This window comes from Macaca thibetana, chromosome 1, assembly GCF_024542745.1.
Source record: "Macaca thibetana thibetana isolate TM-01 chromosome 1, ASM2454274v1, whole genome shotgun sequence".
Taxonomy (NCBI): Eukaryota; Metazoa; Chordata; class Mammalia; order Primates; family Cercopithecidae; genus Macaca; species Macaca thibetana.
In genome coordinates this window covers 46,110,441-46,138,407 of record NC_065578.1, presented here as the reverse complement: position 1 = coordinate 46,138,407, position 27,967 = coordinate 46,110,441, and the positions used below count along the sequence as shown (strand labels likewise).

The 27,967-nt window shown below is 39.6% G+C and overlaps 2 protein-coding genes across 2 annotated transcripts in view; both read left to right on the top strand.

The window, feature by feature from the left end:
• The window catches only part of ATPAF1 (ATP synthase mitochondrial F1 complex assembly factor 1), a 479,750-nt gene that overhangs the window by 195,627 nt on the left and 256,156 nt on the right, over positions 1 to 27,967 (top strand). The window lies entirely within an intron of this gene.
• On the top strand, positions 497 to 27,967 carry LOC126961403 (cytochrome P450 4X1). The gene is made up of 12 exons (XM_050801780.1): positions 497 to 952; positions 7,004 to 7,145; positions 8,646 to 8,690; positions 10,447 to 10,574; positions 13,027 to 13,154; positions 13,238 to 13,392; positions 15,900 to 16,006; positions 16,579 to 16,769; positions 23,671 to 23,804; positions 25,779 to 25,843; positions 26,636 to 26,718; positions 27,214 to 27,967. The coding sequence occupies exons 1-12, from the start codon at positions 776 to 778 to the stop codon at positions 27,386 to 27,388; spliced, it is 1,530 nt and encodes a 509-aa protein (XP_050657737.1). The 5' UTR covers positions 497 to 775; the 3' UTR covers positions 27,389 to 27,967.

Sequence of the window (27,967 nt, the reverse complement as noted above, 5' to 3'; positions counted from 1 at the left end):
CACACGAGGCTGTGAACCCAGAAGGGCATATGCTCGGTTTAATGCTCTGTCATCTTAGAATTTTTAATAAAGTTTTCATCCCACATTTTCATTTTGCATTGAGATTCATAAATTATGTAGCAGGCCCTGACTCTACCTGTATAGTGGAATTACTAGATAATCGTACGCTACTGTGCATATCTTCCCCGTTCAGTGTTCGGTGCCCTCGTATTGGCAGCTTGAACTAGCTCATGGTGGATGTTGGTACACGCTGGGAATCAGGGTGGAAACTAGTTGTAAACCATTTACCGGAACACCACTAGGCAGGCCACAGGATAAAGGAATAATGATCGTACACCTCCCGCAGCCTCTACCCCCTGGGAATTTTGGTAGAATGCGAGAATGGAAAAGAAAATCTCTTGCACAGCCATTTATTAATTTTGATAAGGAAGAAAAACAATGACCTCAGCTTTGGTATTATTTTACAATATAAATTCAGATCCCGTGACTGAAAACTGTTCGACTTAAAAGAGAACGCTCCAGGAACGCAAAAGCAGTTGGGCTGAACCAAGCGTGCGTGCTTTGGTAACGGGCTAGAAATCCCGCACGCGAGCCTGCCTCCTCTCCCCAGGCCTGAGCTGCCCCTCCCACTGCCCTTCCCCTCCCGCGAGTCAGAAGCTTCGCGAGAGCCCAGAGAGGCGGTGGGCTGCGCGACCCTACGCCAGCTCCCGGCTGGAGAAAGCGCACCCTCTCCCGCGCCCCCGGAAGCCGCCGGCGTTCGGCGCTGCGCAGAGCCATGGAATTCTCCTGGCTGGAGACGCGCTGGGCGCGGCCCTTTTACCTGGCGTTCGTGTTCTGCCTGGCCCTGGGGCTGCTGCAGACCATTAAGCTCTACCTGCGGAGGCAGAGGCTGCTGCGGGACCTGCGCGCCTTCCCAACGCCCCCCACCCACTGGTTCCTTGGGCACCAGAAGGTAGATGGGAGGGAGGAGGGAGGAGGGAGGAGGGATGGGCGGAGGAGGGTGCGGCAGAGGAGCCCGACCTGCGGAGAGACGGCTGCTTCCTTCCATCCCTGGGGACCCTCCGGCTTGCACTGGCCTTTCCAGCCCGGCCTGTGGCTCTCAGCATCATTTTTCCTTGCTCTGGAGACTTGCTTTCCCGCAGCCCCACAGGGAAAGGTCACTAAAGAGGAAGCCTTGGGGGCTGGGAGAGACCTATTTAAAGAACCTGAATATGGAAAAAGAAAGCGACGTGTACCTCAGGTCTGTCTCTCCCTGCTTCACCAAACCTTCCACATGTGTTGCTTTAAAAATAGCATGTTATTCTAAATAACTTATTAATTGCAGAAAATATGCAAAATCGATCCCAATTGTTGGCACCCTTAGTCCATTTTAACCAGAGACAATTTTCTTTTCCTAAGATTCTTGTGAAGTAAGGAGCAGCCCCAGCCAGCCGCTCAGGAAATACTGATTGATGGAAATTTGTAAAGGGAGACTGTTAGCTTTTGGTCTCTCCTGTCTTTTAAATCCACTCCCACCCTAATTGAGGTTTTTATTCATTCGGCCGACTCTGAGTGGCAATTGTGTGATAGGTACTAAGATTACAAAGAGAAGCTAAATGCCTTCCCTGCACCTCCCAAGTCAGGTGCAGACTTAGGCCACAGAGAGAAAATGAAAATTTAAGGCAATGGGTGCTTTACTGGAGGCCCAAAGACAAGGGAATATCCATCGCAAGAAAGTGTACATCTCCGCCTAGAGGAGGAAGGAAAGTCTGTGAAGGACTGAGCAGAGTCTTAAAGGATGGTCGGGTGGTGTGGGGAAGGCATTCCAGCAGAGCTACTGCACGATGCTTTGGTTTCCCCCACTTTCTAGTCTTTCTTATCTAAAGCAACCACTTTCAACTCTTTTATCGTTTTTCTCTGGTATTTAAATCTTTATTTGTAAAATAATATTACTATATTGCATCTATTACTTTAATAAGTTTAGACATCTGCTGTGGTTTAGATATGGTTTGTTCGTCCCCACCAAGCCTCATGTTGAAATTTGATTCCCAGTGTTGGAGGTGGGATCTGATGGGAGATCTTTGGGTCATTGGGATGGATCCCTCATGAATGTCTTGGTGCAGCTGTCTCCTTCATAAGTTTTCACTCTAAGGGCCCTCTTCACCCCCCAGAACTGATTGTTGAAAAGAACCTGCCACCTACTCCCCTCTCTCTTCCTCTGTCTCACCATGTGATTTCTGCACACAACTGCTCCTGTTCACTTCCACTATGAGTGGAAGCAGTCTGAGGTCCTCCTCAGATGCAGGTGCCAATGCCATGCTTCCTGTACAGCCTGCAGAATTGTAACGCATATAATCATCTTTATGAATTATCCAGCCTCAAGTGTTCCCTTACAGCAACACAAATGTACTAAGACAACATCCACCTATGAACTTCTTTATGACAGGCAATCACACCTCATCTTCCACTGTCCCAATAATTATATTGTATTGTATTTTTTAGTTAAATAGAAAAACCTCTATTTGTATTATTTTTATTATGCAAATGTTATTTACTGCTGATCTAAATGGTCCTCTTGCATTTTATTTATTTTTTCATAGAACTTTCCCCCACCTCCACAATATTGTTAAATTCTTCCTTTTCTAATCTGCTTCATTTTTCTATATCTGTCAGTATTTTTTTTCCAAATGCTCTAATAGATCTGTCAAACACATCTAAATAATATTTCCAAGAATGCAAACATGCCAAATAATCTGTTCGTTTTTCTGGAGATATTTTTCCCACAGACCTCTCCTCCTTTTCCAGTCTGGACTGGTTGTTCTTTAAGCTTGGTATGGAGATACTGTTCTAGGACTCCCCATTGTTGCTGTCCTGTGTTATGTATCTCTACTGTGTCATGGATACTATGTCGTCTGTTGTTTCCATTGAATTGTTTTGGCATCCTTGTCAAAAATCTCTTGATCATAAATGTCAAGGTCTATTTCTGAATCTTCAATTTTAATCCATTGATCTGTATGTCTGTCCTAACTCACAGACAGAGAGAGTAGAAGGATGGTTACCAAAGGCTGGGAAGGGTAGTGGGGAGCTAGGAGAGGAGGTAGGGATGGTTAATGGGTACAAAAAAAATAGAAGGAGTGAATAACACCTACTAGTTGATAGCACAGCAGGGAGGCTATAGTCAATAATAACTATACATTTTTAAATAAAGAGTGTAATAGGATTGTTTGCAACTCAATGGATAAATGCTTGAAGGGAGGGGATGGGTACCCCATTCTTCATGATGTACCTTTTTCACATTGCAAAAAATCTCATTTACTCCATAAATATATACACCTACTATGTATGCACAAAATTAAAAATTATAAATAAATTATGTGTCTATCCTTATGCTATTACCACACTGCCTTACTGTTGCTTTGTAGTAAGCTTTGAAATCAGGAAGTATGAGTCCCCCTACTTTGTTATTTTTTAAGACTATTTTGGCTATTTGGAATCCTTGGGTTTCTATATAAATTTTAGAATTAGCCTATCAATTTCTACAAGGAACCAGCTAGGGTTCTGCTAGGGATTACATTGAATCTGTAGATCAGTTTGAGGATTATTGCCACCTTAACAATATTAGGTCTTCTGATCCATGAACACAGAAAGCCTTTCCATTTATTTAGGTTGTCTTTTTTTTTTTTTTTTTTTTTTTTTGAGACAGAGGCTTGCTCTGTCGCCCAGGCTGGAGTGCAGTGGTGCAATCTCGGCTCACTGCAACCTTCGCCTCCCGGGTTCAAGCGATTCTCCTGCCTCAGCCTCCTGGGCAGCTGGGACTACAGGCACACGCCACCACACCAGCTAATTTTTGTATTTTTGGTAGGGATGGGGTTTCACCACATTGACCAGGCTGGTCTTGAACTCCTGACCTCATGATCCACCCACCTTGGCCTCCCAAAGTGAATGGATTACAGGGGTGAGCCACCACGCCCAGCTTTCTTTAATTTTTTTAACGATGTTTTTGTATTTTTCAAAGTACATTTCATTTTGCATTTCTTTTGTTAAATTTATTTCTGTTTCATTCTTTTTGAAGCTCTTGTGTCTTCATTTCATTTCAGATTATTTATTGCATTCATAGTGTTTTAGAGTCCATATTCCCTCTTGACTGTCACTAAGTTATTTTTTCTGTTGAGAGGTTTCTATCAGAATTTTGCAGATTAGAGGTGACAGGCCTATCAAACTAATATTACCAACCCTCCCCATTTACTCAGATCTGGGTCCTTGTGGTGATTCACCTAAGTCACAAGGAAATCTAGTCTCTAAGGCTCAAAAGGTGAAACTATTTTACGTAGTCAGTAACATTTTATTGCTACATAATAACTGTACGTATTTATGGAGTACCTGTGATATTTTGATACGTGCATATAATGTACAGTGATCAAATCAGGGTGTTTAGGGTATTCATCACTTCTAACATTTATTATTTATTTGTGTTTGGAACATTTCATGTCTTCTCTTCAAGCTCTTCAGAAATATGCAATAAATTATTGTTAACAGTGCTATTGAACACCGCAACTTATTCCTTCTGTCTAAAGACAGTAACATTTTAAGTATAGTCGTAAAGTTACAGAAGGATAAAGTGTGTGTAGGGAAAATTCCATACAAGATGAGAAATTTCATTCCTTACTCTTAATAATACAGGTCTTCTCACTATTCTTCAAACATGCCAAGGATATTCCTCCCTCAGAGCTTTGAACATGCACGTCTGTGGTTGTATTACTCTCCCTGCAAGTTATTCAGGCCTTTGAACAAATGTTACCTCCTAAAAGACGCTTGCCCTGACCATTCAGACTAAAATAGGACTTCTAGTACTCTCTATCTCCAGCCCTGTTATTATTATCTTGGCCCTTATCAGTCTCTGACACTATACTGTGTACTCTTTTGCTTGTTCGTTTATTATCCACCACTAACTACAGTATAAAATCTGTGAGAGGGAGGGTCTTTGTTTGCCACTATAAACCCAGTGCATGGTACAGTTCCCGGTGTATGCACCGGGTGCTCAGTAAATCCTTTGTTGAATGCATAAATATATTAGGTGCTGAGAAAATTCATTTATTCAGAGATCAATTTACTACATAGAGTAGGCCAGGTAAGGTTTGACATTTATTCAATAGGTCACTGAATCTCAGCCAACATATGGGACCTAGGATGTATATATGCAAGTGTGTGTGTTTGTGTGTGTGTATGTGTGTGTGTACTTGGATGTACTGCAGAGAGCATCTTTGTAGCTAAGTAGTATAAAGCACTTGGGCTCCAGAGTTAAACTGGAGTTTGAATCCTCATTACTGGTTGCCAGTTGTACACACTTGGACAGATCATTTAACCTAGTCTGTAGGGCTCAATTTCCTCATCCGTAAAATAGGGATTGTAATTATATCTACTTCATAGGGTTCTTGATGTAAATATTAAATAACATAAAACATGGAAAGCATTTAGCAGCGCCTAGTTCATAGCAGTGCTTGATAAATGTTAGCTGTTGCTATTTGGGGGCACTGTGCATTTTCTGAACATTTCTGAACAATGTTTACTAAATATATGTAGTATCCATTTTCCAGTATATTTAGATGCTTCTCTGGGGATGAAAAAATAGAAATTAAATATAGTACAGGATTCACAATAGTTTTCTGTCCTTTTTGTCTAGTCAGGAGTTTAAAAAGTATAATGAAATACTTCCATGTGGCTGGGGTATTTATGAAAGTTTTTTACCTAAACAAACAATTGTCATATTAGTTTATAATTTCCATGAGGGCAAAGGCCTTGTCTTTCTTATATTTCTCTGTATCTCTACCACATGGTACATGTGATAGACACTCAGTAAATACTTGTGTGTTTATTGTTTGTGAATGAATAAATGAAAAAATATTCACATTGTTGAAAACCACTACTCTGGATGGTGGGCGCTTATCACTGGCTTGATTATGGCAACATTAGCAAAAAAGAGTGCAGTATTTTAGAAACTAGATTTCAAGAGTCTCAACCTTTCAGTGGCCTTGAACTATCCAGAGAGCACTTTATGGGTTAAAATTGCTAAATGATAACAGAGAAAAATGGGAGCCAGAGTTGTCCACCTCTCCTGAGGATGAGAACAAACAATTCTGCAGCAGATACCGTGTGATTGGTCACATGAGGAAAAATCTGGCAGCCTTCAGATTACTTTGCAGCTGGGGACTCCCATCATCATGCTCAAGTGTATAGATGGGCACACCAAAACACACACGCGCAGGTGCCCTCCACTTTACACAAGAAGCAAATGTAAATGAATCTTGTTTTCAGTGATTTAGAGAAACAATGTAAATGACCCGTTACTCATCTGCTTCTAAAAGCAAAAAGTCCTTCTTCGGTGGTAGTATTTGCACTCTCATTTGTAAATGTTGGAAGCTGAAAGTTTTGTATTTGAGTTGGCTTTAAGCTTCACACATCTGTGTAAACGGACCTTCTGTTGTTGGGAGGAGAATTTGGATTTTCTTTGTAGATAGAGTTGGCAATTTTTTAGAGAAGCATTTACTACTAAGTCATGAGAAATAATCAGTGGTGCATAATTAGAGAGGGGAACAGGGAGAAGAAATGGTGAGCTGGATGTAGGGTCATGCCCCATTTAGTAACTGTTAGTTTTCCACTTAGGAGATACATCTTTTAGCTTCCAGATCCCACTCCAGTCTGAGTGTGTGATGTTGGCAAATGAGGCAGAGAGTGTGACTCAGGTTACCCTCTATTGGGACAAGAGTTCACAGTAAATGTTGTTCAACAGTGACTTGTTCTGGCGGTACAGGTTATATTAATATTGAGAAGATAACTACACTAACTTTGTTTAGAGAATTATCCCCCAAGTTTAGAAGTTCCAAAGAAAGCATGTTATGTCACTTCCAGAAAAGTCTCAGGCTCCTCTGCTTGTGTGACCTTATCACTTGAATTCAGCTTGTGTCTGTAAGAGGGGACAGGTCCAGCCTGGCTGGCTGTCTAATTATTTTTACTTTTTTCACTGCAGTTTATTCAGGATGATAACATGGAGAAGCTTGAGGAAATTATTGAAAAATACCCTCGTGCCTTCCCTTTCTGGATTGGGCCTTTTCAGGCATTTTTCTATATCTATGACCCAGACTATGCAAAGACATTTCTGAGCAGAACAGGTAAGAAGAGGGGGAAATCTCTGGGACCTATTCCTCCTAGAAGTGAAATGCTTAAAACCCATAGGCAAGATTCCAAAGCAAAGATTGGTTGGAGGTCTTTAAGAGACCCAGGAGCAAGTATGGGGAGGTGACAGGTTTCCTACCAATACTGAAGGGGATTCCCATGTCCTCCCCAGTCCCTTGTCTTATTCAGGACTGCATGGGCATGTTGAGGTCAGTGTAACTTAAAACCCAGCTGGCATTACCAGACTTGCCAGGCAAGGCTTCCCTTGCCTTCTCTGGGTTTGTTTTGTTTTGTTTTGAGATGGAGTCTCACTCTGTCGCCCAGGCTGGAGTTCAGTGGCGCGATCTCGTCTCACTGCAAGCTCCGCCTCCCGGGTTCACACCATTCTCCTGCCTCAGCCTCGAGTAGCTGGGACTATAGGTGCCTGCCACCATGCCTAGCCAATTTTTTGTATTTTTAGTAGAGATGGGGTTTCACCATGTTAGCCAGGATGGTCTCGATCTCCTGACCTTGTGATCCGCCTGCCTCGGCCTCCCAAAGTGCTGGGATTATAGGCATGAGCCACCGCGCCCGGCAGCCTCTGTGGATTTTATGACTTCACTGTCAGCAACACTTCCCATTCCTACCGCTGGTTTCCAGCATAAGTCTCAAGAGGGTGGGAAATCAGCAGTAACTCTACCTCTGGTGGTTCAGTATGTAAGCCTGAATGTTAGGTCCTTAATTTACCCATCAAACCTTTTGATTATGATCCAAATTTTAGCTTTCCTCTCCACATATTTCTTAACTACGTCCCCTTTTCAGGTATGAGTCATCTACCTCCCCCACCCAATCCTTTTTTAAGGCTTTCATTGAGGATTATTTCATAGCATAATACTAAAATGTCCAGTTTTTGCCCTGTCAACTTTGTAAAATGAAGGTTTTTATCTTTCAGTGTTTCCTGTGCATTGTATCCACCACTCCTAATAAAACCTAATAAAAGAAGAGCATTGTCCTGACTATCTCCATGTTTCCAGTCCCCCTGCTCTGATTTGTCTCATGTTCACCTGTTAAGGACAAGAATAGTAGAACACCTCCACTTTGGGGTTCACAAAAACACCAAGAGGCATTGGCACCTCAGTACCTGGTGTCTGCTGGCCTCCGCTCTGATCCTTAATTTGCCTTCTGTAAAGGATATATGTTGTCCCAACTCTGGTTATGGAAACTTTGCAACCCTCAGGCAAACTCTCTTTCTGTTGGAGGAAGTGTAAACGAGGGAAGAATCAGGGTTTCTGTACTTGCCTGCCTCATAGGGCTGTTCTCTGAAACTGAGCCAGGACTAACACAGGTCTTTCCCTAGGCTGCCAAAGGCAGCAGGAAGTAAGCCCTGGGCTCTCTTTTGCTCACTATTTGTGGTTGGTGCAGGGAAACGCAGAAAACCAGAAAACCGTCACCAACTTGAACTGATAATGAAAGCTCCCTCTAATGATGTCTTTTGTTTCTTCTGCTTGACTCTGCAGATCCCAAGTCCCAGTACCTGCAGAAATTCTTACCTCCACTTATTGGTATGTATGTGCAAATGAGAGGTATAGCCCACTCTCATTCAGAGTCCCCTTTCCATAGTAGAGCATGCCAAAGGAACTGAAATCTGAATTCAAAAGCATAAAGAGTGTAAGGTAGAGCTATACTGTTTTCTAGGGGAAAGATTGAAGGAGAGCTCTAAGGTCAACACAACACCACTTCCCAGAAAACTTCTTCATCCATTTCTCTCCCACAAAGTCTTCTTCTCAAGGCAGCAAATATGTGAATCTGTCCCCTCTCTCTTTAAAACTGCAGCCTCGGCCGGGCATAGTGACTCATGCCTGTAACCCCAGCACTTTGGGAGGCTGAGGTGGGAGGATCACTTGAGGTCAGGATTTCGAGACCAGCCGGGCCAACATGGTGAAATCCCATCTCTACCAAAAATACAAAAATAGCCAGGCGCGGTAGCACGTGCCTGTAGTCCCACAACTCGGGAGGCTGAGGCATGAGAATTGCTTGAACTCAGGAGGTGGAGGTTGCAGTGAACTGAGATCGTGCCACTGCACTCCAGACTAGGTGACAGAGCAAAACTCTGTCCACAACCCCCACCAAAAAAAATCTACCCAAACTGCAGTCTCACCACCCCATTCTTGTTTTCTTTATCCTTCTCTCTCGTTTTCTTGGATGTTTTCCTTTCTTTTTGGAGTTCCTTTATTTCCACATGTAAATCAGTAAAATTTTGCTCTAGAGTTTGGCAATATTCTGTCAGCTGATAAATTAAGCTCTTTAATTACATAATTGGTATTTATGTTAAACAAGACCTGAATTAAAGAAAAGAATATAGGCTTGTATTAGGAACCACTTAGATTTGAATCTTGCCCCCTCCTGCACTGACTGGTTAAATATGATCTTAGGGAAGCCATTTAATCTCTCCCTATCTTAGTTTCCTCATCTTTGACAATAAGGTTGAGAGTCACTTTGCTGGGCTGTTATGAGGATTAAATGAAATACATATTTTTAGCACTAAATGTAATGGCTACCATTGTATGAGTGACAGATCATGCATCATGAGCCTGGCATGTTGTAAGCACTCAATGAATGGTATCAATTATGTATTAATAAACTTTAAAGTCCTTTTAAAGTCAAATCCTAATGACCAGTCTGGCAGTAGAAGATTGTGAAGCATTAGCCTTAATTAAGTATTTCCACATAGTATCATTCCCAGACCTGCGCTCAAGGAGGGAATATCAGAAGACAGAGTGGACACTCTTGTCTATTTCCTTGTGAATTTATGTTCATCATATAGTTTATGGATTGGTTTGGAGTGGAAAGGAAAGGAATTTACTTGCTGTATTACTAGTGTGAGCTAGGGAGAAGGTTGGCTACCTTAGGTATTCACTTTCAGTTAACCTCCACAGCAACACAGGGAAAAAGGTATTTAGTATCATAGTTCGTTGTTGAGAAAACTAAACCTCATGAAGTTGAAGTCACTTATTCAGTTACTACATAGGTAGCAACTGGTGATTTCAGAATTAGCATGCTCATCTTATAAGGCTTTGAAATTTATTAGACTTTGAAACTTTTTCTCACAGTATTAAATACATCCATCCCAGAAGTAAGCTTCTAAATTCACCTTCATCTATTAAATTGCATTGTATATTAATACAAGTGCTACTTTGATATTCCACTATTTCATGACTGCCTGTAGGTCATGGTTACTCCACACTGCCTGTGTTCCTCATCTCTCCTTCATCTCATCTGATTAAATGGCATAAGGTTTTCCGCCTTTTATTTCTCAAGGGAAAGGACTGCTGGCTCTAGATGGACCCAAGTGGTTCCAGCATCGTCGCCTGCTAACTCCTGGATTCCATTTTAACTTCCTGAAAGCATACATCGAGGTGATGGCTCATTCTGTGAAAACGATGCTGGTAAGTGAAGGGGAAAAGTGCTCTGGTGCATTGCAAAATGCTCCCAGCAATGGACAATATTAGGTTAATGTTTCGTGGGCCATGAAAATTAAAATTCAGTTTCTAAAAATTTAACAAATGTACAAGTACTCATTGAACAATAGGTGTCTAAAAATTTGTTATGTTCTTTGGGTGATAATATTAATAAAAAGAAGATCCGGTCCTCTGTCTTAAATATATTTTGAGATTTTATGGCAGCAAACCAGGTACCAAATGGTGACAGTTAGATAGTAAGTGCTATAGGTGTGTTTCATGGACGGCAGGTCTGTACAAACTTACCCCAAAGTCTGAGGAAACCGAGAGGCTGAAGAAAAAGGCTGACAGATTATTAAAAAGAAACATTCAATAGAGGCTTTCAAACAGAAACCTTGGCTGTTTCACACAGTGGTGACACAAGATGTTGGATCCCTGTGCCATTACCCTCCAGACCCAGGAATTATAGACCATGGGGAGGGGCACACATGCTTCAGAGGAAATTATTAATAGTAAGAACTTGCCCTGAGGGCAAGATTTATTGTAAGTACATGCTCTTACACAAGGAACAATAAATAAACTGGAAATCTCAGAGCATTCCTGGAACTAAAGTTAATTGGAAGTCAAGAAGGTAGATTAGCTTCCAAGATGGGAGTTGTGTTAACCTCCGCAAAGTGACAGGCAAGGGTGGCAGAAGCAGCTATAACAGCTTCAGATTCAGAGGAAACTCAAATTTGCCATGAAATATAAGCTGGACTTGAATATGTAGGTAATATGAATGAGAGTATTCAAGGCAGAGTGAGGGAGCATGAACAAAGGTTTGGAGATTGGCATAGACTTGCAATGGCTATAAAGAACCAAGCAAAAGAGAATGTCTGTATTAAAGTTGCAGATGTGAATTTCCTCTTGTAGTTGGTGGAGGATCACTAGGCCCTGACCTACACCTTTCAAAGGGGCGGAAGAACATTGTAGGGAAACATTCCTGTGAGTGGTCTCGGATTTACAAATGAGTTCCACTCCAAAACTCTATTTATACAATGGCTTTGATTTTTAAATCTTATTTATTTTGAAATCAGACAAGTTATTCACTAATACACTTTCATCATAGACACTTCAAATACCACAAACAAAAGCAAAGTTTTCCTCTCACTTCATGTGCAAACCCATCCCTGTTCCCATACAAACCACTGTTAACAGCTCAATGATTGGGTTCTCAGCCAAACTCACAGAAGCAGTTTGAACCCGAAGTCAGCCAGGATTGTGGTGAAAACATCAGTGTGAGTTCTCAAGGCAGAGACCCAGAGACTGCGGCGCAAGCTAGTGAGAGAGTAGAGCATCCTTTTCTGATTCTAGCGCTGTTCAGCTGCAGCACAATTTCAGATCCTCCAGTGATTGCACTGGAGCTGCACTGGAGTTTTCTCTCTATTTCTCGGAGCGCTTCCTCCCCTCCTCATTTCTCAGCCACATATTTCTGTGGGATTTTCCTCACACTTCCTTCCTCTGCTGAATCATTCCAGAGTTTCTCAAGCTTGGAAGCCTCCCTCCTGTTCTCATTTCTTCTAAATTCACCATTTGCTCTCAGTAAAACTTACATAGTTGAGATAAAAGCTCTTTGACTAGACAATTTTTTTTCTTAGGGAAAAGTTTTTAAAATTCTCTTTGCCTTTGTGGTTGCTGCGTCTCTGAAATTTTAAAAGTTCAGGTTGACCGATAGGTCTTAAGCTAGGGGCTAGGTGCTTAAGACCTATTGGTCAACCTGAACTTTTAAAATATCAATTTATTTGAATTTTTACAAAAAGTATGCTTATTATACAAATACATTTTCAACCAAGGACTTTGTGACAGTTTTAAAATGTCAGGCAAAGCATTTCAAGCAGTATGAGTAGGTCTCTTTGCGGGGAAGTTAAACCAGGTCAGGCTTCGCTGGGGGCAGCTCCCTGTAGCACCTCCTCTCCACACTTGCTCCATTTCCCACTTTTGAATCCAAAATGTTTTTGAAAATGTTCTGAGTTTATTTTAAATGTGGCTATGGTGGTTGAGAGCAGTGGCAGGGCATCTAGCAAGTTTGGAATTGAAGATGGAGGAAGCCCTGGGGTAAACCCCTTGGAATTATGGGTCTTGTGTCAATGATTGTTTTAATGGAACTCTGGTCTGTTTGAAAGCAGAGTTATGGTAATAACTGAAAAGCCACAGATCTTTAACTCAGCCATTTACCATATATGCAGGTTTCTCCATGCTCCTTCTCACTCCGCTGGGTGTATTTTTCCCTTCCTCATGCCCTGAGTAAGCACATAGCTTATTTACTCATGTGACCTTTGGTTCCTGCTGGGTCAGGTTTGTCTGCCTTAAATCATAAAAGCAGGGCCAGGCAGGAGCCTTCAAATGCAGGCAGTTTGGTCATGGTGGTGGTGATGATGCTGACCTTGACCTCCTGTGCCAGGATAAGTGGGAGAAGATTTGCAGCACTCAGAACACAAGCGTGGAGGTCTATGAGCACATCAACTTGATGTCTCTGGATATAATCATGAAATGCGCTTTCAGCAAGGAGACCAACTGCCAGACAAACAGGTCAGTGGTGGGAGAGCAAAAAAGATATTTCTACACATTTTCTAAGTTGTTTATTAACGCATTATCCCAACTTTCTCTTCTAGCACCCATGATCCTTATGTAAAAGCCATATTTGAACTCGGCAAAATCATATTTCACCGCTTGTACAGTTTCTTGTATCACAGTGACATAATTTTCAAACTCAGCCCTCAGGGCTACCGCTTCCAGAAGTTAAGCCGAGTGTTGAATCAGTACACAGGTATTTGCTGGGTTTGGGTTGCCCACATCCATATGCTGTCATGATTGTACTGTGTCTGTCTAGAGGGATAAACCTTAATGTAACGAGAGAAAGAATCTTTGTTATTAATGGAGCTTTTTTATAGACACTGCTCCAAAGAAATTTGACTTGAGTCCTTTATAAGGCTTTGCTTCAACCATAGCAGTAAGTCTTATCAGAATTTTCATATATATATATATATTCTATTTTTACTGTGGATAATTATTATTAATACAAATATAGGTAGGCACTTAAGACTTGAAAATATACATGGAATATGGCTTTTTGCACAGCGATTGCAGTAATAATAATGACAGGCTAAAACCATGCAACATAGGAATGGAGAGAGGAACAGCGTAAACATGGACATGGACCTGAAAGAATCTTGATTCAAAAACAGTTTTAGCAAGCATAAACACAAAAGTTGAAATAGATTAAGCTTTTTAAGCAATTCAACATTACTTGTCATGAATGCCATAGTGGAAAATACTTATCAAGCAGTGAATTAATCCTTCATCAGCTCCACCACTTACTAGCAGTTACTAGTAAGTTACTTACTGCTTTGTTTCAGTGTCATCTAGAAAATGGAGATTAAAAAGCAACCGATCTCACAGGTTTGTTACGATGAGTGGGTTAATATATATAAAGCATTTAAGACAGTGCCTGGCACTGAATAGATGTTAAATATAAAGTATAATTATGTCAAATGTCTTTGCTTCCAGGAATTTTGCAAGACACACCAACATATGCACATTTACACATACATATATGCACACATGCACATAGATATTATAAAGAGGACACTCAGAGAAGCAGGTTATTGACAATTTAAAGCATAAATGGGCATTATAAATAGCAACCATTCCCAAGTCTTTCTGCATCATGGCACACACAGAAAATGTTAATGTTTGTGTGCTTCATTGGAGTAAAGAGGAATGGATCTGGGGGAAGCTATACAGAACTTTGTAAAAAAAATCTTTACTTTTTAAATATTATACAATTATGATGAAAAAGTAAAATGCAAAGTATTCAGGAAAATAATATTTAAATGTTAAATTTATTCAAAATTTAAAACCTTTTCAATTTTTTTTTTTTTTTTTTTGAGATGGAGTCTCTCTGTGTCACTCAGGCTGGAGTGCAGTGGTGTGATCTCAGCTCACTGCAGCCTCCACCTCCCAGGTTCAAGCAATTCTCCTATCTCAGCCTTCTGAGTAGCTGGGATTACAGGCACCCGCCACCACACCTGGCTAATTTTTGAAAATTGTTTATTTTTATTTAGTCAAATTTATCAATATTTTATTTTATTGCATCTGGATTTTTAGTAATCACAAAAGCCATTCTCTATTGCAGGGTTTCTCAACCCTCAGCACTAATGGCCTCTTGGATTAGATAAGTCCGTATTGTCAAGACATGTGCATTATAGGATGTTTAGCTACATCCCTGACATCTACCCACTTGATGTAGTAGAGCTCTGATAGTTGTGGCAACCATAAATAACTCCAGACATTATTAAATGTTCCCAGGGCCAAAATTGCCCCCAGTTGAGAACCACTGCCCTGTACCCAGGTTGTAGAGAAAATTATTTATATTTTCTTGTGGTACTCGTATAATTTCATTCTTTTCGTATTTAAATCAGAGATCTAAACTCCATTTAGAATTTATTCCTATATATGGTATGAGGTATTGATCTAATTTTTCCAAATGTTTATTTAGTTGTCCCATCACCATTATTCAAAAGTTTATCTTTTCAAGTGATTTGAGATAACCATCTTTATCACATTCTAAACAGATACATGTACTGGTATCTATTTTGGATGAGAGTATATTTGGATGTTCTCTTATATTCCATTGATCTATCTACCAGTGTACTAGAATCACACTGTTTTAATTAAGGAGATTTTGTGGTTTTTTCCAACATTAATAGACCTTATTTTTAGAAAAGTTTTAGGTTTGCAAAAAAGTTCAGCAGAAAGTACAGAGAGTTCTCATATTACCCATGTAACAAACCTGTACATGTACCCCTGTATCTAAAATAAAATTTGAAATTTTTAAAATAGTAAATAAATATTACCTCTGTTCCATATTTTTGTTTTGTTTTTTTCTTTCAACTCCTTCAATTATAAATATATTGGCATTTCATTTCCTGCCTTCTATTTCATTCCATTTTATTTAATTAACTTTTCCATGAAGATAAAATATTAGACGGAGGAAGAAAAGAATGATTGGTCACTTGCATGTAAACTTGAAATCATCTTAATTTTATTGCCCACATACTGATAGAAACTATGTTTTTGATCTGTGTTGTTATCTTTGGAGCTTTGATCAAAAGTCCCTTTGATGGGAAAATAAACCATCTGTGAAAATGACATCTATTTAAACATCTGGAAATCAGGCAAGATTTGGAGCCATTAACCATTAACCATGGCTTGCTTTATAATTTATTTGACTTTGCTGTCACTTTGGTAATTGGAAACTATTTTTCTACCCAGATGCGATAATCCAGGAAAGAAAAAAATCCCTCCAGGCTGGGGAAAAGCAGGATAACACTCAGAAGAGGAAGTACCAGGATTTTCTGGATATTGTCCTTTCTGCCAAGGTGACTCTTCTAAATTTCTAAGCCTGCTCAAGTGGCCAGTTAATTATGTAAATAGGTGGGTAAGTGAGAATGGGATGGGGAGACAAGAATAAAACCGATTGACTAAGTTTAACCATACTTTGAATTGATGAGTGGCTTCATGCAATTTGAGACAAAGAGAGAATTCTGCAACTCTATCGCTAGAGGAGGATTAGTAAAGACTAAACGAAGGATTTGACAAGTTTTGGGGATTGTCATATGGATACATGGATTTTAGGGGATCATGTAAAATGGTCACATGGTTAAACATACAAAATTGTGATGATAAGGTCCTGGGGAATCTGGGAGTTGAAGAGAATTTCTAGGGCCTACTGATTGAGGGCCCTCTTTGTAAGGCCTGCTTTTCTTATCTAACCTTGGTTCTCCTTTATTCTTTGGGCAGAATATGGTTTATACCACGTATTCGTCGAACTGAATTAAAATTTAAACCCCTATTGACAACTGATTTTTTCCCTAAAATCATGATTGTGGTCGTATATCCAAACATTTATAAACTGGCATCTTATTTAAAATATCTGTATTGTACTTTCTAGGATGAAAATGGTAGCAGCTTCTCAGATACTGATGTACACTCCGAAGTGAGCATGTTCTTGTTGGGAGGACATGACTCCTTGGCAGCAAGCATCTCCTGGATCCTTTACTGCCTGGCTCTGAACCCTGAGCATCAAGAGAGATGCCGGGAGGAGGTCAGGGGCATCCTGGGGGATGGGTGTTCTATAACCTGGTAAGATCTGCACCCCTAAATTTTTCATCCTAGTTTTCCCCCTGAGATTTTGCTTTATTTTTTGCCCTGGTACCTTAGTGACCCTAGTGCCTCAGGATATGTATAGGTGAAACAGAAGAAGTAGGCTACTTTTCTGTTCTTTCTAAAGAGAGCTCCCTATTATTCTCTTTTGTCTTTTGGGGGGGGGGAAGTTTATCCATAAATTCTCTGTCATTGTTTTTCTAATCAATGGTGTGTGAAATGTCTTATTTCTTTATTTCACCTTGGCTGTGATGCATTGGAAATGAGGACTTGATCCCTATGCTGACACTTAGAACTTAAACAGTAGGGTTCAAGTGGAGTTCCTCTTCTGAGAGAGCTGAATGAGTAGCTACATTATCTAAGGCTCATTCTCAACATCTCCCATCCGCTTGTCACCAATTTTATTCCTTAGGATTGATTTTAGACTTCAGACATAATACTAGATGATATATACTATAGCTGAGTTGAGCAAATATGGACTGAGGACATTTTAAATACTGAGACTTTTTTTTATGACTATGATTTATTGTGGGCCCTGTCTTCGATGAGCTCATGGTCTAATACAGGAGACAGGAGACAGACCTCCAGATTGCAGTGTAGCATGATGAGGGCAATGACAGAGATATGTGCTGGCTAACACAAAGACACAGAAGACAAGTACCTACCCTGGCATGGAAGCTCAAGGAGATTTCCTTGGGTATACGACACTTAAGCTGACTATTACAGGGTAAGTAGGAGTTAGCCGGGTGGAAACTGTCATCTCTATTTTGCTAGACTTTAAGTATATCTTGCTGTTAATAAAGCCCAGGTTATGCTGTTTGCAAAGATAAAATATGTTCCTGACATAATCTGGTCAAAGGGACAGGAAGATGGAAATGCTAAGGACAACTCAGCAGCATGACCAGATAAAAAACACCATATTTCATATGCAGAAGTCAACTCAATTGGAACATTTGTAAAACCAAATTTGACATTATAAAAGTATATTAGAGATCTCATTTTATAAGGAAATAGAAGCCCTTTCCTGCCATAAACTAAAAGGTTTAATCTATATAGCACAAAATACAATGTTAAATAATTATTTTTAATTTTTTTAACTGACAAAAATTGTGCATATACATGTTATATATATGTGTGTGTATATATATGATATACAACATGATATTTTGATATATGTACACATTGTGGAATGACTAAATCTATCAATGGACGTGTTCATTAACTCATACTTATTTTTTGTGATGAGGACATTTAAAATCTACCCTCTTAGCAATTTTCAAGTATACAAATTTTTATTAACTCCGATCACATATTGTACCATGTTTCTCCTAAACTTATTCCTCCTGTCTGACTGAAATTTTATATCCTTTGACTAACATCCCTGTAATCCCCCATTCTCCCACAGCCCCTGGTAACCACTGTTCTACCCTCTGCTTCTGTGAGTTCCATATTTTAGATTTCCACATGTGAGATCACGTGGAATTCATCTTTCTGTGCCTGGCTTATTTCACTTAGCATAATGTCCTCCAAATTCATCTCTGTTGTCATAAATGACAAGATATCCATCTTTTCTATGGCTAATGAATATTCCATTGTTTATATATATGCCACATTTTCTTTATTCATTTATCCAATGATGGACACTTAAGTTGATTCTGTATCTGGGCTATTGTGAATAATGCTGCAATGAACATGGGAATGTAGATGTCACTTCAACACACTGATTTCGTTTTGTTTGGTTATATATACAGAAGTGGAATGGCTGCATCATATGGTAGTTCTATTTTTAATTTTTTGAGGAAACTCCATACCATTTTCCATATGGCTGTACTAATTTACCTTTTTCTCCACATCCTCACCAACATTTGTCTTTTTGGTGATAACCATTGTAATGAGCATGAGGTGATGTCTCATTATGGTTTTAATTTACATTTCCCTGATGATTAGTGATGTTGAGCATTCTCTTATATACCTGCTGGCCACTCATATGTCTTCTTTTTAGAAATGTTATTTTAGGTTTTTCTGATTTTTAAATCAAGTTATTTGTTTTCTTGCTATTGAATTGTGTGAGTTCCTCATATATTTTGAATATTAACCCCTTATCAGAGATATCATTTGCAAACATGTTCTCCCATCCTTTAAATTGTCTCTTCACTATGTTGATTGTTTCCTTTGTTGTGCAGAAGCTTTTTAGTTTGCTGCAAAACCATTATCTATTTTTTCTTCTGTTGACTATACTTCCAGAGTGGTATCCAAAAAATCATTGCCAAGAATAATATCAAGAAGCTTTCCCTATGTTTTTTTTCTAGTAGTTTTATAGTTTCAGGTCATAGGTTTAAATCTTTAATCTATTTTGAGTTGATTTTTGTATATGGAGTGAGATAAAGGTCCACTTTTATTCTTCTACTAGTGCATATCCAGTTTTCTCAACAGCATTTATTGAAGATACTGTCCTTTCACCACTGTATGTTCTTGGCACCTTTGTAGCTCAGTTGACAATAAATGTGTGGGTGTATTTCTGGGCTCTTCATCCTGTTTTATTAGTTTATATGTCTCTTTTTTTAGAAACACTGTGCTGTTTTGGTGACTACAGCTCTGTAGTCAATTTCAGATCAGGTAGTACGATGCCTCCAGCTTTGCTCTTGTTGCTCAAAATTGCTTTGGCTGTTTGAGTTTTTTTGATTCCATCAAATTTTAGGGTTTTTTTTTTTTTTCAATTACTGTGAATAATGCCATTGGAATTTTGATGGATTGCACTGAATCTTTGGGTAGTGTGGATATTTTAACAGTATTAATGCTTCCAATTCATGAACACAGGGTATTTTTCAACTTGTGTTTTCTTCAATTTCTTTCACCAGTGTTTTCGTCTTAATTTAATTGTTTTATTTCCCTAGATTTTGGGATTTGGGGGTAACAAGTGGTGTTTGGTAATGAGTAAGTTCTTTAGTGGTGATTTGTGAGATTTTGGTGCACCCATCACCCAAGCAGTATACACTGTACCCAATTTGTAGTCAGTCTTGTATCCCTCACCCCCCTCCCACCATTTCCCCCAAGTCCCCAAAGTCCATTGTATCATTCTTATGCCTTTGCATCCTCATAGCTTAGCTCCCACTTAGGAGTGAGAACATATGATGTTTGGTTCTCCATTCCTAAGTTACTTCACCTAGAATATTGGTCTCATTTCCATCCAGGTTGCTGCAAATGCCTTTATTTTGTTCCTTTTCATGGCTGAATAGTATTCCATTGTATATACATCCTACAATTTCTTTATCCACTATTGATTGATGGGCATTTGGGCTGGTTCCATATTTTTACATTTGTGAATTGTGCTGCTACAAACATGCAGGTGCAAGTGTCTTTTTCATATAATGACTTCTTTTCCTCTGGGTAGATACCCAGTAGTGGGATTGCTGGATCAAATGGTAGTTCTACTTTTAGTTCTTTAAGGAATCTCCACACTGTTTTCCATAGTGGTTGTACTAGTTTACATTTCCACCAGCAGTGTGGAAGTGTTCCCTGTTCACTATATCCACACCAACATCTATTATTATTTGATTTTTTTATTATGGCCATTCTTGCAGGAGTAAGGTGGTATTGCATTGTGGTTTTGATTTGCATTTCCCTGATCATTGGTGATGTTGAGCATTTTTTCATATATTTGTTGGCCATTTGTACATCTTCTTTTGAAAATTATCTATTCATGTCCTTTGTCCATTTTTTGATGGGATTTTTTTTTCTTGCTAATTTGTTTGAGTTCCCTGTAGATTCCGAATATTAGACCTTTGTTGGATGTATAGGTTGTGAAGATTTTCTCCTACTCTTTGGGTTGTCTGTTTACTCTGCTGATTATTTCTTTTGCTGTGCAGAAACGTTTTAGTTTAATTAAGTCCCACCTATTTATCTTGTTGTTGTTTTTATTGTTTGGGGTTGTTTTGTTTTGTTTCAGCTTGGTTTTCCATCTGCTTTTGGGTTCTTGTCATGAAATCTTTGCCTAAGCCAATATCCAGAAGGGTTTTTCTGATCTTCTAGAATTTTTACGGTTCAGGTCTTAGATTTAAGACTTTGATCCATCTTGAGTTGATTTTTGTATAAGGTGAGAGATGAGAATCCAGTTTCATGCTTCTACATGTGGCTTGCCAATTATCCCAGCACAGTTTGTTTAATAGGGTTAATATTTGCTTTATATATTTAGGTGTTCCTATTTGGGGTACATATTTATTTACAACTATCATATCCTCCTGATTGATTGACCCCTTTCTCATTATATAATGGTCTTCTTGTCTCTTTTTACAGTTTTTGTCTTAAAGCCTAATTTTTCTGATAAAAGTTAAGCTACCTTTGCTCTCTTTTGGTTTCTATTTGGATGGAATATTTTTTCCAACCCTTCACGTTCACTCTGTGTGTGTTCTTAAAGATGAAATGAGAATCTGTAGAGGCATATGCTTGGGTCTTTTTTTTTTTTTTTTTTCATTCATTCAGCCACTCTTTTGATTAGAGAATTTAATTCATTTGTATTCAAGGTAATTATTGACAGACAAGGACTTACTACTGCCATTTTGTTAATTGTTTTCTTGTTGTTTTATAGATCTTTTGTTCCTTTCTTCCTCTCTTACTCTTTTCCTTTGTGATTAGGTGCTTTTCTCTAGTGATGTACTTTGATTTTTACTTTTTATCTTTGGTTGCTCTACTGTAGGTTTTTGCTTTGTGGTTACCATGAGGCTTACATGAAGCATAGTTATAAAAGGCTATTTTAAACTGATAGCAGCTTAACTTTCCACACTTAAAAAAACCTATACAGTTTTACTCTGCCAACTGCCCTCCATTTTAGGTCTTTGATGTCATAATTTACCTAGTTTTGGAGATGTGTCCCCTGATTTTGTATCCCTTAACAAATTATTGTAGCAACAGTTATTTTTATAGTTTTGGCTTTTAACTTTATACTAGAGACAGAAGTAATTAACATACCACCACTACGTTATTAGGGTATTCTAAATTGACTATGTATTTACCTTTACCAGTGAGATTTTTGTTTTCAGTTTTCATGTTGTTAATTAGTATTCTTTCATTTGAACTTGGAAAATTCATATTAGTGTTTTTTTGTAAGGTGGTTCTAGTAGTGGTGAACACCCTCAACTTTTGTTTATCTGGAGATGTCTTTATCTCTCCTACATTTTGGAAGATAACTTTTGTTCCATGATTGAAATAGCAAAATTGGTTTTTTAATTATGCAAAGTGCCAGGGTAAACAGAATTACTCTTTTTTTTTTTGAGACCAAGTTTCGCTCTTGTTGCCCAGGCTGGAGTGCGGTGGCATGATCTCGGCTCACTGCAACCTCTGCCTCCCGGGTTCAAGCAATTCTCCTGCCTCAGCCTTCCTGAGTAGCTGGGATTACAGGCATGTGCCACCATGCCTGGCTAATTTTGTATTTTTAGTAGAGACGTGGTTTCACCGTGTTGGCCAGGCTGGTCTCAAACACCTGACCTCAGATGATCCACCCACCTAGGCCTCCCAAAGTGCTAGGATTACAGGCGTGAGCTACTGCGCCCAGCCAGAATTACTCTTATTTATCCTGAGCTTGAGGAAGAAAGAATTCAAAATTAGAATTTCACATTACCTAATGGCCAAAGCCTGCATTCAAAATAAGTATTCAGAAAAACATATAAAAACACAGTAAGGTAAACAGACTATATGCAGTCATTTTATTGAACCAATCTAACTAGGTAGGATGCAAATTAAAAAAAAAAAAACAAAACTTTATTCTTCTCCCACTTACAAACTTTAAACTTGCTTTGTAGAGCAAGTCTCTGGGGAAAAATCCTGAGTGGGTCTCATAGAGTTCTCATTCATTTAAATCACAAGAACAGTCTTGTGTCAGTAATTAAACTGTCTGGCCCAGTGTGGTAATGAAACTTTCAAATGCTTATCCACTTGAGCTTTTCTTTCCATCCCCGCTTGGTACTTCTTTGGGCCTAGAAGCCAGCAATGGGCAAGGGGTTTATCGTTGACTTATTCTTACTGACCAGCTCCCCAATACCCAGCAGCTGCTGTTTCTGGCCCTTCCAGGAACAGTTTTAGGAGGAAAGGGGATAAGGAGTAAAGGGCTGGTAATATTGTGATCATACCAAAGGGCTTGGTGGATATTCCATGCTTCCCTTTCTCTCAAGGAGAGACTCCCTTTCTTGGAGACTCTCTCACTAGAAGTTTCCAGTGGTGATTCAGGGAACAAGAGAATCTTTGTCCTTAGGCAGAGTCTTTTTCAAGCTGGTCCCAGAGCTCTCCCTCTTGCCAGTTAATTGGTTCAAGGGCACAGTTGCACATCCTTGCCTTGCCTCTGCTACTGTCCTCTGCCTTTCTGTCTGTTCTGAGTTACAGCCTTTCACGTTAGTCCTGTACTCCCCAATCTCCAAGGAGCACAAGTCAAATCATCTAAGTGATTCTCTTGAAGCCTCTTGTTTAAGATGGGGGAAGCACCCTTCCTTTTCCATGGCACTCTGGCATTCCAACAACACTTTAAAGAATTTTTTCTCTCAAAATTCTTAAGCGTCTCCTCTTCAATCCTTCGCCATTTTTTTGCATTATTACTTTATATGATGAACTAAGAGTTGCAAAACTGGTTTTCAGAAATCTCCTTAGCAAATGTTTTACTGGTAGTTTAGCAGCTCACTTTATAATAAAGATATATGATATATGTATTTGGTTCCTCTGCCTCTGGGGCCTCAGCTCACCCTAAAACAGAGAGTCCCATTTTAAAATTCTGTTACATAGCCCAGTGGCAAATTGGCTTTGACCTGAGGGTAATAATGACCAGGAACAAACATAGAACAGAAAAAAATTAAACTGGATATGATATCTGAGTCCCTTCCCTCCCTCATCCTCACAGGGACCAGCTGGGTGAGATGTCGTACACCACAATGTGCATCAAGGAGACGTGCCGATTGATTCCTGCCGTCCCATCCATTTCCAGAGATCTCAGCAAGCCACTTACTTTCCCAGATGGATGCACATTGCCTGCAGGTCTTTATGTTCTTTTCCTAAGCAGTTCCTAGAGGCTGTGGGATCCTGGAGACCACAGTGACAAAGATTAGTGAGTCTCTTAACACTTGGAGAAATCAAAAGATAATGCTAACGAGTGGCTTAGGTTTAATCACCTATGAGGAGCTCAGAGGATAATGCTTTGATCAGATGTGAATTTCAATGACTTTCCCAAAGGCACATAGCCAGTTGCAGCAAAGCTAAGCCCAGAATCCATGTCTCTGGAATCCAACCCAGGGTCTCTTCCATTATGGGACATCATTTCTAAGATAACCTTTGTTTGACTGAGTTTGAAACCCAGCTGAAATTTCATAGAAAATAGCACCAGTATCTTTATCTGAAAGACCAAGGGGGATCTTTGACCTCATCATCATATCACCTTTATAAATGTGCAACATTTAATAGTTCATATAGAGCCTTTAAACCCATTATCTCATTTTTCCCCTTGGAATCCAGTGTTAACAGATGCTTATACAATGACTTACAGTTTACTGAACACATTTAAATACTTTTGATGTGGCCAGAAATCCAAAGGGAGCCCCAGTGTATAGATGAGGTTAACTGATGTGAGCAGAGCTAGAACTCGTGCAGAGGCCCTGAGTCTGGAGCCTAGAGCTCTTTGGAACAACACAGGTTTTTGACCAGGGCTTATAGGAAGCAGAGGGGCCATGTGAGATATATTTTCACTTATCTGATTCAATGTTCTGTTAATTCATGTCTTAGGAAGCAAGCCAACAGGATTGCTTGTGGCAAACACCTACAGCCTGTTACTGTAACTTTGCTGACAGACCCAGAATTAATTTCTGGAAACTAGAATTATTTCTGGAAACCAAATAACCCTCAGATTCTCTCTCCTTTGTTTTGTACTCTGTTTCTCCCCAAACCACATGGATATTTGCCAAAATTCTCTCTACTTTCCATATGTGAACGGCACCAGTAGAAATTTGTCACTGTATCTGCATGATGGAATCACAGTTCTGTGCTTTTTTTTTTCTTTTTTTGTTTTCCTCTCGAGATGGACTTTTGCTATGTAGCCCAGGATACAAGATAGTGGCGTCATCTCTGCTCACATCTACCTCTGCCTCCCAGGTTTAAGAAATTCTCCTGCCTCAGCCTCCCAAGTAGCTGGAATTATAGGTGCACACCACCACGCCTGGATAATTTTTGTATTTTTATTAGAGATGGGATTTCACCATGTTGGCCAGGCTGGTCTCAAGCTCCTGACCTTGAGACCAGCCCTCCTCAGCCTCCCAAAGTAGTGGGATTACAGGCGTGAGCCACCGCACCCAGCCAGTTCTGTGCTTTAATACCCAAACTGTCTCCAGGAGGAGCTTAATAGTCCATTAAGAGGTATTTAGGGCAGGCACAGTGGCTGATGCATATAATCCCAATATTTTGTGAGGCCAAGGTGGGAAGATTCCTTGAGGTTAGGAGTCTGAGATTAGTCTGGGCAACATAGGGAGACCCTGTCTTTACAAAAAAAAAATCACCAGGCATGGTATTGCATGCGTGTATTCCTGCCTACTTGGGGGGCTGAGGCAAGAGGATCACTTGAGCTCAGAAGTCGAGGTTACTGTGAGCAATGCTCACACCATTGCTCTCCAGCCTGAGTGACAGAGCCAGACCCTGACTCTAAACAAAAACAAAAAACAAATATTTAAGTAATTTCCAAACATAGCAGAAAACATAAGCATGGTTTATCACTTCGATATGACACCAACAGCTACTTAAGATAGAATCATGAATTAAGTAAATTGTTGTGTGGAAAGCTAAGGTGCCAACCCAAGCCGCATCTTCTTAGGTGTTCCTCACTGGTGTCATCAGCTACAGCAGGCAGAGCATTGCCAGGAGCTAGCTCTTCCCTTCAAGAACCAAAGTCTTGTTTAAGAGCAGAATAACAGTAGCCCACAACTTGCTGTTTCTCCTGCAATCTCTTTTATTTCCCTCCTTTCTCAGGGATCACCGTGGTTCTTAGTATTTGGGGTCTTCACCACAACCCTGCTGTCTGGAAAAACCCAAAGGTATGATTCTCTCTTGTACGTAAATACTTCCAAGAACTAATGCTGTGCAAGTCACTTTTTGGTAGCTAAGCACAGAAGTGGCTATATAATTAAGGGAAATGACACAAAGTAAACAAAAATAAACATAAAAGCCAAAAGAAATGTAGAACTATTCTATGTTCTTGAAACACTCTTGACGCGTATCAGTGATTTCTTTCACAAAAGCCACTAAGGTTTAAGATCTATTACATGTAATAGGAAGCTGGGGTGTATGTCTCTGTAACAATTGGCCACATAATCATTTAGGCTTGATTTCTAAGTGGATGCACATCCATTTCTAGGTGGATGTATCTCCATAGTGAAAATAATACCACTTGCCATAGTACTTTTGTTTCCCTGGGTATCAGACAAATCAACTGGGAGGCTGTAAGGTCTGCAGGTATGAAGGTGCACTGCCCAGTGTAGTAGCCACGGGCCACATACGGCTACTGAGCACATGAAATGTGGCCAGTTGGAATTGAGTTGTGCTGTAAGTGTAAAATACGCGCTGGATTTTGAAGATGTAGTACCCTAAAAAAATGTGAAACATTTCCTTTTAGTAATTATTTATATTGATTACAGGTTGGAATGAAAATTTTTGATTAAATAAACTCTATTAAGATTAATTTCACGTTTTAAAAATGTGGCCACCAGAACATTTTAAATTACACATGCAGTTCACATTATATTTCTCTTGATCAGTGCTAGGTAGTAGGTGAAGAAATGTGTTCATGTTGTTTTGGGGATGGTGGTGGGCTTGTCCTCTCATTTCAGGTCTTTGACCCCTTGAGGTTCTCTCAGGAGAATTGTGATCAGAGACACCCCTATGCCTACTTACCATTCTCAGCTGGATCAAGGTGAGAACAATTTGACGTTGCTCAAAGTATCCAAAGATGTTTACTTGAGAGTAGTTTATTCCTATCAGCTCCTCAGCTCTATAAATTCTTCCAGGGAACCATAGATCTTGGTGCCTATTTGAGCCCCAAAGGATCAGTTAGTTTTACAAAGGACAATCCTATTCTCTGTCACCTCCTTTTTGGCTATGCCTCGAAAGCAGTCCCACAATGTAAGCTACTGCTCATAGGCTCAATGCAGTCCACCTTCAAAGCGAGATAAATAATTTCATGAGTAACTCCAACTGCCACCTTGTTATAGGGAAGGCATCATGTTGGAGCCTCCCAGCTCACATTCTCACAGTAAACAATTTCAGTCTAAAGTTCAAAAGTTTCAATGGCATTAGGTGGAAAAATGTCTCTTTACTGTGTACTTTAGACTTCTTGTGCTAGTATTTTAATATAGTCAGAAGACACATCATTTTTTCAAGTATCACTTTCTTTCCCTCTTGTCTTCAGGAACTGCATCGGGCAGCAGTTTGCCATGATTCAGTTAAAGGTGGCCATTGCTTTGATTCTGCTCCACTTTAGAGTGACTCCAGACCCCACCAGGCCTCCTACTTTCTCCAACCACTTTATCCTCAAGCCCAAGAATGGAATGTATTTGCACCTGAAGAAACTCTCTGAATGTTAGATCTCAGGGTACAATGATTAAATATACTTTGTTTTTAAGTTAAATTTACAGCTAATGATCCAAGCAGATAGAAAGGGATCAATGTATGGTGGGAGGATTGGAGGTTGGTGGGATAGGGGTCTCTGTGAAGCTACACATGATCCAAAATCATTTCTAGGTACACAGTGTGTCAGCTAGATCTGTTTCTATATGACTTTGGGAGATCTTCAGATCTTTTCTGTTAAACTTTCACTACTGTTAATGCTATATACACCAATAGACTTTCCTATATTTTCTGTTGTTTTTAAAATAGTTTTCAGAATTACGCAAGTAATAAGTGCATGTATGCTCACTATCAAAAATTCCCAACACTAGAAAAGCATGTAGAATAAAAATTTTAAATCTCACTTCACATAGCCTAGATTCTATGCCCTGACCAATCCTACTGCTTTTCCTGAAAACAGAATAATTTGGTGTACATTCTTTCAGCTGTTTCCTATACATTTTTTATGTAAAATACAGCAATGTGTTCATATAGATGTGATCATTCCTATATTGTTATTGATTTTTTCACTTAATAAAAATTCCCCTTATCCCTTA